Source organism: Alexandromys fortis, unplaced genomic scaffold (genome assembly GCF_014885135.2).
Source record: "Alexandromys fortis isolate MF-2015 unplaced genomic scaffold, M_Fortis_MF-2015_v1.1 scaffold_227, whole genome shotgun sequence".
Taxonomy (NCBI): Eukaryota; Metazoa; Chordata; class Mammalia; order Rodentia; family Cricetidae; genus Alexandromys; species Alexandromys fortis.
The window spans coordinates 315,516-329,066 of NW_026068109.1; the positions used below are offsets into that span (position 1 = coordinate 315,516).

Here is a 13,551-nt window from a genome sequence, read left to right on the forward strand (position 1 = left end):
GGGGTGTTTTGGTTATATTCATTGATGTGGAGAAACATGTTTGATTGTGGGCAAGACCATCCCCTGGGCATCCTGGGCATGTAAGATGGAGTGAATGACTTGAGCACTAGTGCCTTCCTTCTGTTTCTGGTCATGGATTCGATGTGGCTAGCTGCTTTCCGCTCCTGCTGCCTGGGTTATTCTCCGTGATGGATTGTACCCTTGAACCGATCTACAGTCCAGCTCTCCACTGGTATTCTGTGGTGGTTCCCCTGCAGACTTGATAGCAGGCTGGGAAAAAAATGGTTCACGAAGAGACAAGAATGAACCTCAGCTCAGCCCGATTTTATTGTAACCGGTGCTGGACCAGGACTTACAGGGTCTGGCCCAGATCATTTAACTTTAGCCAATACTTAAACACAGCACAATTTTGGAAAAAAGTATTCAGATAACAATGAACTCAGCCCCAAGTGCACGACAACTCAAGACATGTTTACATTGAGATTCTTTACAAAGTGCATCTGGATTCTTTCACAAACAGTGCTACAGTTGGCCCAGAGATAGTACCCTTGACTTAGAGTCCAGGGAGTTTGACCGAGGTAAACATAGTGCTGGTGGGTGTCAGGATTGACCTGGCCCTAAGATGACCTAGAAGTCTCTTAGGCTGTAGTAAAGCACAAGTAACGTCACTCGTAAGAGTGGGGTTTGTGGTCTAAAAACAGTGTTCAAGATATAGGGGAAAATGCCTTAAATAAGCAAAAACAAATTCTGGGAGATAAGGGCAGAGCCTGTCTATTAAGACAGCAAAGGATCAGCAGGTAGTAAAACGATATCCTAGCATTCCAGGAAGAGCAGCTGCGCACCTCAGCTGTTGAACTTTCCTGGCTTCTCCAGTGCTTACCTGTGTGCACAAGGTCTTTCTGTTCTGTCCAGTATCCTAACACACACACACACACACACACACACACACACACACACACACACACTGTTGACGCATCCTGTCTCTAGTCTTCTGTCAGTTTCTGTCTTGCTGCCCTCGTCCTGAAGTTAGGGTTTCTTCTGCCTTCATGTGGCACTTCCTAACCCTGCTCTGACCTCGCTCTTCTGGTGTTAGCCAGTGGCTGTGTTGGTCCACCTGTGGACCAGCCAGCTGCCTGCTGACCACCTCTGTGGACCGTGTCTACAACACCCAATAGACTGTTGCATCCACGTCAGTCAGTCTTTCTCAGCCCATCATTTTGCCTTCTGTTCTGTTCCTTTCCTTGTTCCATTGTCCAATTCAGAGGATGCGGTTCATTCAAAACTGTCCCGTTTTCTGTCGCCACAGTCAGTTTTCTTTACGGTCTGAATAGTTTTTCTTTGTTTTATTTCCATTTCTTTGTTTTTGCGGCATCGGTTGGTTTGAAAAGGGGTCTTGATGTGTAGATCAGGCTGCCCCTGAGCTCTTGATCCTCCCTCTTCCACCAAGAGTTAAAGGCGTATATTACCATCCCTGGCCCTGGTGATGACTTTTAGTGTCCCAAGAAGTTAAGGGACAGACCCCTTGGACTTTTTCAGCCCTCACGTAGCCCTCCTTCCCTTTGGCGGGAGTTATTTATTTATTGGAGTATTTATTCTCTCGCAGATGCCAGTGTGCTTGCCTAGACACTGGCGTTCTCCAAAGAACGGAATATTCCTTCCCAGGAGCTCACCTAGTTCCCTCTGTGGGGGAGTCTCAGATGGAAACACACAGGATGGGAATATCCACGGATGTGGGAATAGAGTAGCCGATCTCAGAGCTGGTCCGTGGCTGCTCTGCTGCTCTGAGACAGATTCTGTCCGCTCACACTTACGGAGCCATACATCTCTACTCTTGTGTTACCTTACTGTTTGGGTTGACGGTATTTTTGCTGTTGTTTGGGTTTTTTAAAATTACTTTGTGGGTGTGTACATGCCACGTTGGGTGTGTGGAGGTCAAAGGACAACTTTCAGGAGTGAGGTCACGGGGATTGAACTCAAGTTGCTAGATTTGGTGGCGAGCACCTTCACCTGCTGAGCCATCTTGCTGGCCCTTGTGTTTTTATTCGTAAGATACTCTGTTGTTTCCTTTCATTTCCCAGAGCATTGGTTTCACATCTTTCTTCCTCTCTTGAAAACCGGCTTACAGGTCACTGGCTTGAAGCATGTTTATAATAATATATATTCGATAACCAGCAATAGGTTAGATACCGATGGAAGCTACTTCACTGTGCTAAGTGCTTCTCATAGGGTCCATGATACCCACTGATGTTCACGGGTGGCAGTGATGCAGTGGCAGGATGCAGTTGCACTGCTGGTGTGTTCAGGTGATGCTGATGTGTTTGGATGATGCTGTTGTGTTTGGGTGATGCTGTAGCAGGAAGCAGTTGCACTGCTGGTGTGTTCGGGTGATGCTGTGGTGGGAAGCAGCTGCACTGCTGCTGTGTTCAGGTGATGCTGGTGTGTTCGGGTGATGCTCTGGCGGGAAGCAGCTGCACTGCTGGTGTGTTCGGGTGATGCTCTGGTGGGAAGCAGCTGCACTGCTGCTGTGTTCAGGTGATGCTGGTGTGTTCAGGTGATGCTGGTGTGTTCAGGTGATGCTGGTGTGTTCAGGTGATGCTGGTGTGTTCAGGTGATGCTGGTGTGTTCGGGTGATGCTCTGGTGGGAAGCAGCTGCACTGCTGCTGTGTTCAGGTGATGCTGGTGTGTTCGGGTGATGCTGTGGCAGGAAGCAGCTGCACTGCTGGTGTGTTCGGACAATGCTGTGACGGAAAGCAGTAGCATGGCTGTGTGTTCATGAATGAAACAGTTTAAACACTAAACGGAAGTTTGAGGAGCTGAGGACATAGCTGTGTGGTTAAACACTTGTCCCACAGATTGTGAACTGGAATTCAGATTTCCACAAACCCATAAAAATGCCAGGAGGGCCGGGCAGTGGTGGCGCACGCCTTTAATCCCAGCACTCGGGAGGCAGAGGCAGGCGGATCTCTGTGAGTTCGAGACCAGCCTGGTCTACAAGAGCTAGTGCCAGGACAGGCTCCAAAACCACAGAGAAACCCTGTCTCGAAAAACCAAAAAAAAAAAAAAAAAATGCCAGGAGGATGTGCCTGCCTGTAATGGCAGCCTTGAAAGAAAGCAACAAGGGGCTCCCAGGAAGACTACCATGTCCCTAAGTTCTGGGCTTGATTGAGAGGCTGTGCAATGGACAGTATTGTGGTGAAGAATCTGGGGCATCCGTGTCTAGAGTGCAGGAGAGAGACCTGAACTGGTGCTGATTGGGAAGGGTTTGCACATGGAGGGCAGTTTAACTGCCGTGAATCCACGCAGGCTCCTCCATCAAAGCTGTCAGTGATCTGGAAACCCAAGGGAGAGAAGCGCCAACAGAGGACAAAAGGAAGAGTCAGGGAAGTGTGGGGGGGGGGGCGCGGATACCAGTATCATTCATGTGATGGAGACCAGATGGAGAGTGTTGCACAGAGTAGGATGCACCTAGGATTGTGTGGGTGCCCCTCGGGTCTGAGCTCTTCAGTGGTGGGAACTGTTTCTGAGGGTTTTTGTGTCCCCGACAGCCAGCATTATTCCTGGCTTGTGGTTCAAGCCCAGTGCTTTCTTAATGTGTATAAATGAGTCCCAAGGCAGTTGGTTTTTTTTCTGTTTTTCATGTGTGTGTATTACGTGTATTTGTGTCTTGCACAGTTTTGCTTGTGTGAGTGCATGTGGAGGCCCAGGGTGGTACTGGGAACCATCATTCACCCTTCTCCTTTACTCACTGAAGGAAGATCTTAGTCAAACCCAAGGCTCTCCAATATGGCTAGTCTTGCTAGCCAGCTTCCTCTGGAGAGCCCATATCTTGTCTCCCAAGATTAGAACTACAGAGAGGCTGTCATGCCTACCTGGCATTTACCTGGGTTTCTGGAACCCTAATCTGGTACTCACTCATACTGCAAGTGCTTTAACAGCGGAGCCGTTTCTCTAGCCTGATAGGCAGGCTTTACTTTTGCAGTCTGTGATATAAAGTAAAATGTGCAGTGCTCATGGCTGGTTGACAGTGGCAGCGAGCTGGGGAAGAGCTTGTCTTCAGATGCATGTTTCTTGTGATCGCATTCTGAGCATGTTGTTGCAGGGCCCACTGTCCTTCGGGGACGTGGCCGTGGCCTTCACCCAGGAGGAGTGGCAGCGGCTGGGCTCTGAGGAGAAGACGACGTACAGGGACGTGATGCTGGAGACCTACAGCAACCTCGTCTCCGTGGGTGAGCTCCGCTTCCTTCTCAGCTCGAATGTGGAATTGCCTTTAAGGTCATGAAAGAGTTGGTGGCTTTAATTCTGAGCTCTGCGGGATGATTATGAGCGGTTCGCTCTGACTGGCCGTTCTGTACCGATAAAGCACGAGGGCTTGTGCTCTCCAGCCTGTACAGCCGCGGTTGCCCTGCACGGTGGAAATGGTGAAGCCGGGCCGGCAGGCTCAAGTTGTGTTTCATTTCTCATTAACAGGGTGTCACATTATCAAACCGGATGTTATCATCAAGTTGGAACAAGGAGAAGAGCCATGGATAGTAGAAGGAGCATTCTCACCTCAGAGCTATCCAGGTGTGTTAGTGGAGGCAGAGAGGCAGAGAGGAGGTGGTAACTGGGGTGTTTCTCCCAGGAACATTCTGATCATCCCACGCGTTAGAAATTACTGAAGGTAGTTAGTCGCTCCTAAAGGTTTCTTCCCCATGAACATATATGGGGAAGAAATATATCTCCCCCTGACTACCACTCTCCAGAATCAAAGGTTCCTAGATGTCTGTGAAGGGCGCTTGCCTTTAATCCAGCACTCGGGAGGCAGAGGCAGGCTGAGTTCAAGGCCAGCCAGGGCTACACAGAAGAGTCACCCATTATTATAGTTTCCTTAGGTGTTCATAAGTATATTGTTAGTAATCAGCTTCAGCTCTTAGGCTGTTACCCTTTGCTTTTATCTTCATTCTCTCCGACCGTGAGATGCTTTGGGCTCTGTATCGGTCACTTCCCCGTGACTGTGATAAAACCTCACAAAAGGGGCTCACAGCTCCAGGTACGTAGCCCGTCACAGCCTGGCAGTCACAGCAGCAGGGAGGAGGCAGCGGCTCATGCTGTGCCTGCACTGCATCCCCAGTCAGGAAGCAGGGGTGATGCTTGCTGATGCACAGCTCCCTTTCTCGTTTTTATTCAGGCCAGAATCCTGGCCCAGGGACTGGTTCTCCAAATGGTAGGTGTTTCTTTCTCCTCAAGGAATCTATCAGGATAACCCCACAGGGTGCCTAGAAGCTGGACGTCTGGGTGATTGACAGTAATAACCATCGTGGGCTCTTTTTTTTAAGCCTTTATTTTTATCTTATGTGTATGTATCTGTGCCATGTGCATGCAGTGCCTGTGGAGGACAGAAGAGGGGTTGGATGCCCTCAGCTGTAGTTACATGGCTGTGAGTAGCTGTCTGGGTGCTAGGAATCTAACCCAGGTCCTCTGGAAGAGCAACCAGTGTTCTTAACTGATAATCCATCTCTCCAGCCCCTTTAATTTTATTTACTGTCATCATTGGGAGTGTGAGTGTACAGGTTCAACAGCATGCATCTGAGGTCACTGGAGAGCTTTTGTGGAGTGGTTCTTTCCTTCTGTGTTCACGTGGGAGTCAGAGGTTTAACTTAGGTTGCTAGTTTTGTTTGGCAAGCTTCTTTACCCAATGAGCCATTTCACCTCCCACCTGTAGCTGCTGTGTTTTACTCTTTGCTCTTAGGGGGCCTGCCACCCAGTCCCAAATAAATATACAGAGACATAGTCTTTCTTAGGAATGCCCGGCTCAGCTTGTCTTGTTGCTAGCTAGTTTTTCTTAACTTAAGCTATCCTGTTTGCCTCTGGCCTTTTACCTTTCTCTCTCTCCTTTCTTCCTTCCTTCCTTCCTTCCTTCCTTCCTTCCTTCCTTCCTTCCTTCCTTCCTTCCTTCCTTTCTTCCTTCCTTCGTTTCTTTTTGGTTTTTCAAGACAGGGCTTCACTGTAGTTTTGGATCCTGTCCTGGAACTAGCTCTTGTAGACCAGGCTGGTCTCGAACTCACAGAGATCCTCCTGCCTCTGCCTCCCAAGTGCTGGGATTAAAGGCATGCACCACCCGGCCCTTTCTCTGTTCTATATTCCTTTCTTTTCTTTTCTTTTCTTTTCTTTTCTTTTCTTTTCTTTTCTTTTTCCGTGGCTGACTGCCTTCTCCTTTTCTCACTCCTTCCTCTTCTCCTTCTGTTTGTTCTTTGCCTGGCAGCCTTGCCTGTTTCTCTCTTCTGCCTAGCTGTTGGCTACTCAGCCCTTTATTAGACCAATCGGGTGTTTGTAGGCAAAGTAACACTGCTTCACAGAGTTAAAAAAACGCAACACATCTTTGCATCATTAAACAAATATTCCAGAGCATAAATGAATTTAACACATCTAAAATAATAATCCACAACACCCACCTCTTTATTTTCTTTAAGGCCGGTTTATAAAATCCCTGTCTTAAACCATTTGACCCTGGCCTGTCCCTGCCTCTGTGGCCAGGTCTTTTCGTTCTCTGGAAATCCAGCCTGATGATGTTTAGCTCCTGCAGACCTGGTCTCTTTCTTGCTTCCAAAACACTTGTTTTTCTCTTAGCTTTATACTTGCTCTCTTCCCCAGCCCTTGAATGATGTCCCATTGTATTGTGTACATAAACAACATTTGATTAATTTCTCTTTCCACCTTCTGAAGTATCTAGAAAGGGTATTTTTCCACCTGTGCCCTGGCTTCATGATTCTTCAGAGGGCTTCTCCACTGTCAAGTCTGAGGTTTTCTTCGCCTGCTTGTTTCTCTGCAGACTCACACCAGTGTTGCAGCTTCATGGCACCTGCCGTCCCTTCTCTGCTTACAGCATGTGTTTCTCTCATTCTTGCTGTTTGTGAAATTGATCATGAACTCTTCCAGCTTATGGCTGCCGAGCACTTTTCCTCTCCCCTTAATTAATTTATTGTTCACTTCTCGTTTCTCACCATGGCCCTCATAGAGTCTCTGAGAATATCTACTCATCGGGTGGTGCAGGTGTCCAGAGTGACTGCGTGTTGTTCCCTTAGGAAATGTCTTATTTACCTTTTATGCTTTTTTAATGTAAGCATGAAATGTATCTGCACTGCTGTTACTCCTGATTGGCTTGGGAAGAATCTTCACCGTAGGTACCCAGTTGACCCTCTACAAAGTGAATCTGTCTCAAGAGGCGTAGCACTAACGGCTCTGAACCACCTGCAATTTGCTCCAAGGTCTTAGTGTCTTCTCGCCGTGGGGTTTTCATCTCTGCGCTTTGCGTTTCTCTAGGATGAGCTGTGCTGTCGAGTTTCCTCCCTGGACGTGTTTTCCTTCCCAGCTCTTATCATTTCTCCAGTTCCACCCTTCTCTCTGCAGTAAAAGTAGGCAGGACGTCCAGCAGGAAAGCTTAGGAGCGGAGACTTGTAGGTGCCCGTGTGCCAAGAATTTGCTGGCTATCCCAGGAATCCTAGCATAAGGCTGTGGGCACTGTGATCTGTCTCAGCCAACTTGGTAGGACGTGATGATGTATATAGTATTGATCTCCAAAACAAATCCTAACTTTATTGTTCCACATGACTCTTTCTCAGTTAATAGCCTGCTTTTCCTGGGACAGAATGTTTTCAGTTATGACCTATCCTGCCTGGCTTTGAGTCATTTTTGAGTCCAGGTGGTGATGTGTTGGTTTTTGGCACTGGTGGATTCTGGGAGGCGGTAAAAAGAATAAGATTAATAATTTGAGATGTGATATGCATGACATCGAGTGAAGGAGGTCTATCTCATAATTTCTAAGATAAGTGAAAACAAAAATCACCATTGGAAGAGCATGCTGAGGGCCCTGACTCTTACATTTGCACACGAAGTGGAACTCACATTCAGAATTAGACCGCGGCAGGTTGTCTGGGAACGGCAGTGTCAGCGCTTTTCTGTTGCTGTCATTAAATGCCATTGCAGATGGGGTTTTTCCTAGGGACCACAGGCTCCCAAATAACCACATACAGACTTATTATTAATTATAAATACTCGACTGAGAACTTGGGCTTGTTACTAACTAGCTCTTAGAACTTAAATTAATCCATAATTCTTTTCAAAATATTTGTTTATTTTGTATACAATATTCTGTCTGTGTGTATAGTTGCAGGCCAGAAGAGGGCACCAGACCCCATTACAGATGGTTGTGAGCCACCATGTGGTTGCTGGGAATTGAACTCAGGAACTTTGGAAGAGCAGGCAATGCTCTTAACCTCTGAGCCATCCCTTCAGCTCCTTAAACCATAATTCTTATCTGCAGTCTCCCACACACACATAGTGGTATCTTTTTTTAGCATGGCATGTTCATTTCCTGCTTCCTCTGGGTCTGGCTGGCAACTCTGTCCTTCTTTATCCCCAAGTTTCTTTTTGTTCACAACTCTCAACTAATCTCTGCCTGCCTAGCTATTGGCCATTTAGCCTTTTATTAAACCAATAAGAAGGCACCTCGGCAAAGACACATCTTCACAATGGATGAAAAGATTATTCCACAGCACAGCATGACCAAGGGAACAGAGAAGAGGGTTTATGTGGGGCTGATGGTTCCAGAAGGATAATAGTCCATCGCTATCACAGCAGGAGCGTGGCAGCAAGAGGCGGGAGCAGCAGCTGAGAGCTCACGTCTCAGTCTGCAGACAGGAAGCAGAGAGAGAAAACTCCAAGTACCAGGAGTCTTTTGAAACCCAAAAGCTTCTCTTACTGATACTTACTTCCAAACAGCCACCAACTGGGGACCAAGTATTTAAATGCTCAAGACTTACAGGGAACAGAGCTGGCAGATTGAAAGCGGGAAAAATAAATGCTCAGGAAACCCTCAGTATGTATTCTGTGCCTCTTGCTGTCCTGTAATCCCACAACAACCGTGTAAGGTAAAGCCCGTCACTTCCTGCTGATAGGTGGAGATGGTGGCTGTAGAGGCTGTGAAGTAGCTCTCCCTGGGTGACCGTATCAGTTCATACAGCACAGTTAGGAACAGTACTACATTTCATGGTCAAAGTGAGTTCATTCTTAAACCACAGCCTGATAGAATCCTTTTTTTAAAAATTCAAACCTTTTAGGGGATGACATCTTTTTCTGTGCCTTTTGGTACTCCTGGTCTCACATAGATGTTCCAGAACTCGCCTTCCAAGTGAAGCTTAGAGGGAGAGCCTGGGTCTCAGGTTCTAGACAAGAGGAATTTAGGTGTAAAATTTATGTGACACTATTGTGTGGAATGCAGACGAGATAATATGGAAGGATACAAGGTGGAGAACGAGACGCAGGGGTGTCAGCGTGATCAGCAACGCCTCAGATTCTAGCCTCTCCCAGTGGGAGTGATGTGGAGAAAGTGCTTGTCGGCCACCACACCGTCCTGTTTCCGCATGTCTTGTGCAGTGGCGCTCCTAACTGTCCTGCGGGCTCCTTTGCTCCGAGTCCTTTTATCCAGCACCCCCGCCCTTTCCACCAGTCATTGCTCTGGATCTATGCACAAAATGTTAGAAAGTGACCCAGGTCAAAGGTGCTCAGTGTCGTCAGTTTCCTTTCCTTCCCGCCAGTGGAGATCTGTCTGTTACTCCAAACGATTCAGCAGTGTGGGTACTAACAGGATTGTGAAGCTAAACTCAAAATGAGAGGCTGTGTATCAGTTGTCAGACCATGTCTTATGTACGAAGATGTACAAACTTGCGTTCAATTTGTCTTTCTTCAGATGAAATCTGGCAGGCGAATGACCTGATGGAGAAAGCCCGGGAAGATGGAAAGAGGCTCTCGAGGGCAGCTGTGCTCAGCTACAGAACCACGGTTGGAAAGATAGGCGATGCTGCCGGTGAAGCCGCTGCTGTAGAAACAACACTTGTTCCTTCAGGGAAAGTCATCCCTAAGTGCAGCTCCTGCGCGGAGAGCTTGACGTGTATCTCCGCTTTCATCAGCAGCGATGGGAGCTACGCAAAGATGAAGCCCAATGTCTGTGCTGGATGTGGGAAATCGCTGCTCCACACTAAGCCCGAGAAAACACATCCAGGAGATGATTCTTATGAATTTAGTCAGAATGAAGATGATTACACTCTAAGTGAAGAAAATTTTTACCAAAAAATTCGTACTTTGGAGAAGCCCTTTGAATATGTTGAGTGCCAGAAATCCTTCCCAAAGAACACTGTTTTTGTTGATCCCGTGGAAGAGAAGCCCTATGACTGGAGTGAGTCTGAAATGGCTTTCCTCCAGATGTCAGAGCTCAGTGGCCACAAAGGTTCTCACATGGAATTGAAGCCCTACGAGTGCCGGGAATGCGGGAAGACCTTTTGTAAAAGGTCCAAATTCATCATCCACCAGAGAACTCACACGGGAGAGAAACCGTTTAAGTGTAACCAGTGAGGGAAGTCCTTCTGCCAGAAGGGAACCCTCACCGTGCATCAGAGGACACACACAGGGGAGAAGCCCTACGAATGTAAGGAGTGCGGGAAAAACTTCTACCAGAAGTTACACCTCATCCAGCACCAGAGAACCCACTCAGGAGAGAAGCCCTATGAATGCAGCTACTGTGGGAAGTCCTTCTGCCAGAAGACACACCTCACGCAGCACCAGAGGACACACTCAGGCGAGAGGCCCTACATCTGTCCCGACTGTGGAAAGACTTTCTCTCAGAAGTCAGCCCTTAACGACCACCAGAAGATCCACAGCGGGGTGAAGCTGTACAAGTGCAGCGAGTGTGGAAAGTGCTTCTGCCGCAAGTCCACACTCACCACCCACATGAGGACGCACACCGGGGAGAAGCCCTACGAGTGCAACGAGTGCGGGAAGTTCTTCTCCAGGCTGTCCTACCTGACCGTGCACTACAGGACCCACTCGGGGGAGAAGCCCTACGAGTGTGCCGAGTGTGGGAAGACCTTCTACCTGAACTCGGCCCTCATGAGGCACCAGAGGGTGCACACCGGAGAGAAGCCCTACGAGTGCAGCGAGTGCGGGAAGCTGTTCTCACAGCTGTCCTACCTCACCGTGCACCACCGAACTCACTCGGGAGTGAAGCCCTACGAGTGCAGCGAGTGCGGGAAGACCTTCTACCAGAACTCGGCCCTGTGCCGGCACCGGAGAATCCACAGAGGGGAGAAGCCCTACGAGTGCTACATATGCGGGAAGTTCTTCTCGCAGATGTCCTACCTCACCATCCACCACCGCATCCACTCAGGGGAGAAGCCCTACGAGTGCAGCGAGTGCGGGAAGACCTTCTGCCAGAACTCCGCCCTGAACAGGCACCAGCGGACACACACAGGGGAAAAAGCCTATGAGTGTTACGAGTGTGGGAAGTGCTTCTCGCAAATGTCGTACCTCACCATCCATCACCGCATCCACTCGGGGGAGAAGCCCTTTGAATGCAGTGAGTGCGGGAAAGCCTTCTCTCGGATGTCCTACCTCACCGTGCACTACAGAACACACTCGGGAGAGAAGCCCTACGAGTGCGCCGAGTGTGGGAAGAAGTTCTACCACAAGTCAGCGTTCAATAGCCATCAGAGGGTTCACCGAAGAGGGAGTGCCATGTAGCTGTGTGGGAGGCTCCCCTAAGCGGACTCAGATGACTGCCTCAGTGAGCAAGTGGAGCCCTGTGTACGTACATTTGTTCCTCAGCACCCATAGCTTCCATATCCAAGGGTTCAACCGACCAGAACGACTTAGGGAAAAGGTTTTATCTGTACTGAATATATATAGACTTTTTTCTTATACAATATGACAAGTTTGATATTGTATTTGTATGATATTAAGCATTATAGATCATCTAGAGATAAAATACATAGGAAGATTATGTAGGCTGTACACAAATACAGCATTTTACATAGGGACTTAATAAACTGCAGACTTTGGTGTCCAGGTGGTCCTAGAACCACACTTAAACATACCAAAGGATACTTATCAGAGAGCCCACACAGGTGAGCAGGACATGGCCATGTGAAGTAGATCCATCTGGAAATTCACAGGGCAGAAACAACAGTTGTGACAAGAGCACATAGCAGCCTATCCAGGAGTAAGAATCAAACTGCTGTCAGGGAGTTGACTCACTTAACTGTGAGACGTACACTCCTTTGGAAACTCTGGTACTAAGGATGTTTTGTAAAAATTAAGATAATCTGCTGGAAATAAGTATACTCTATAACTACAGGATATAAAATGTCAGTCTAGTTAGCCAAGTTTGCTGCATTAAATAATTCCCTAGGAACACAGGACTTGGGGTTTCTTGTTCTTATTTTAGTAACCATCACAGAACTCATGTTCGTTCCGTTGTAATCAAGCTTGGAAGAGCGTATCCTTAGTTTGTAACGTATGGTAAGGTAGCCCATTCTAACTAAGTTCGCCATCATGTTACTTTCTGAATATGCATTTCACTGGAGTAGGATCTGAAAGTTATGAACTATGCTTTTTCCTTGTTGCTTGTGTTTTAAAATGCATTTGATCATTGTTACAGGATTATATCTGTAATAAGCCAATTTTTTGTTGTTTTTTAACTATAGCAAAGACGACAGAAATGTATCTATAAAATAGGAAACTCTGAGTAGATCATTTTAAATTAAGCCAGAGTCTTCAAGGGTGAGAAGTAGCTTCAGCACTCACTACTCTGTACAACCACGACCTAAGAATGTTCTCCTTCCTCTCTGCGTTTGCTCACTTCCTTCTTATGGAGATGTGAGGTCCTAGAGCACTGGGCTGTGCAGCTGTCTGTGCTAGTGTGGGGAGCGTTCTCCACTCTGCCATCACTAGGAGGTGAGAACACACAAATCAGGGTGTGGCAGACATCATCCCTGCCGTCTGTCACTCCCTCCTGGCTCTTTGCCCTCCTGGGAATAAGGGCTATAACTCCTGGAAAGTGTCTTTGGTAGTGATAATCCGTCCCTGTAGCCTTGGACCCAAGTCTAAAGAGTTAGTGGGGTTATCAGAGATTGTCTCCTGAAAGGGTTTCCTCAAAGAAGCCGAACCTTAGTGAGCATCATCTTGTCTGGATGTGGTGACTCCCAGAAGTGGCCACAGTGTAACAGTGTAGCTGTACAGAAGCAGAATAAACTGGGACCTGATGTCTCAGAGGCACTAAACCAGCTTGACTGGAGCCGCTCCATGTCTGGACTGTGTCTTTTTCTAAGAGACTATTTGTTTCTAAGCCAGTTGACTTAGGAACATTCTGCTAGTAACAAGACAGTCTACCTGGTGTAGCATTACACTTTGTAGGAGTTTTGCAGTTCGGAAGTGGACTCTAGCTAAATCATTTATTTTGATGTGTTAATAGAAAGATTTATTATCTGTAAATTTGTATGTAAATAATCTGAACATTGAAAATGAATTTGAAACAAACGTACATGCTTCCTTGAGCTGCCCTGTCATTGGCCTGTAAGATTGTTTTCCTATGTGTTTGTGTGTGCGCAAGTGTGTAGAGGCCCAAGGACAACTTTCAAGTGATGTCTTGTTTGCTGAGACAGGGTGTCCCTAACTGGCCTGGAGTTCACCTAGTAAACTAGGCTGGCCCAGCATGTCTCAGGAGCCACCTGTCTCCAGTTCCTC

At 47.5% G+C, this 13,551-nt stretch overlaps 1 protein-coding gene across 1 annotated transcript in view; it reads left to right on the forward strand.

Annotated features, from left to right (window-relative positions):
• The window catches only part of Znf12 (zinc finger protein 12), a 15,394-nt gene extending 2,046 nt beyond the window's left edge, over nucleotides 1–13,348 (forward strand). Inside the window, 2 exon segments of the mRNA XM_050124411.1 lie at nucleotides 4,100–4,226; nucleotides 9,725–13,348. Of these exon segments, the coding sequence (XP_049980368.1) occupies nucleotides 4,100–4,226; nucleotides 9,725–11,550 (1,953 nt within the window). The 3' untranslated portion in view covers nucleotides 11,551–13,348.
• Nucleotides 13,349–13,551: the final 203 nt, after the last annotated feature.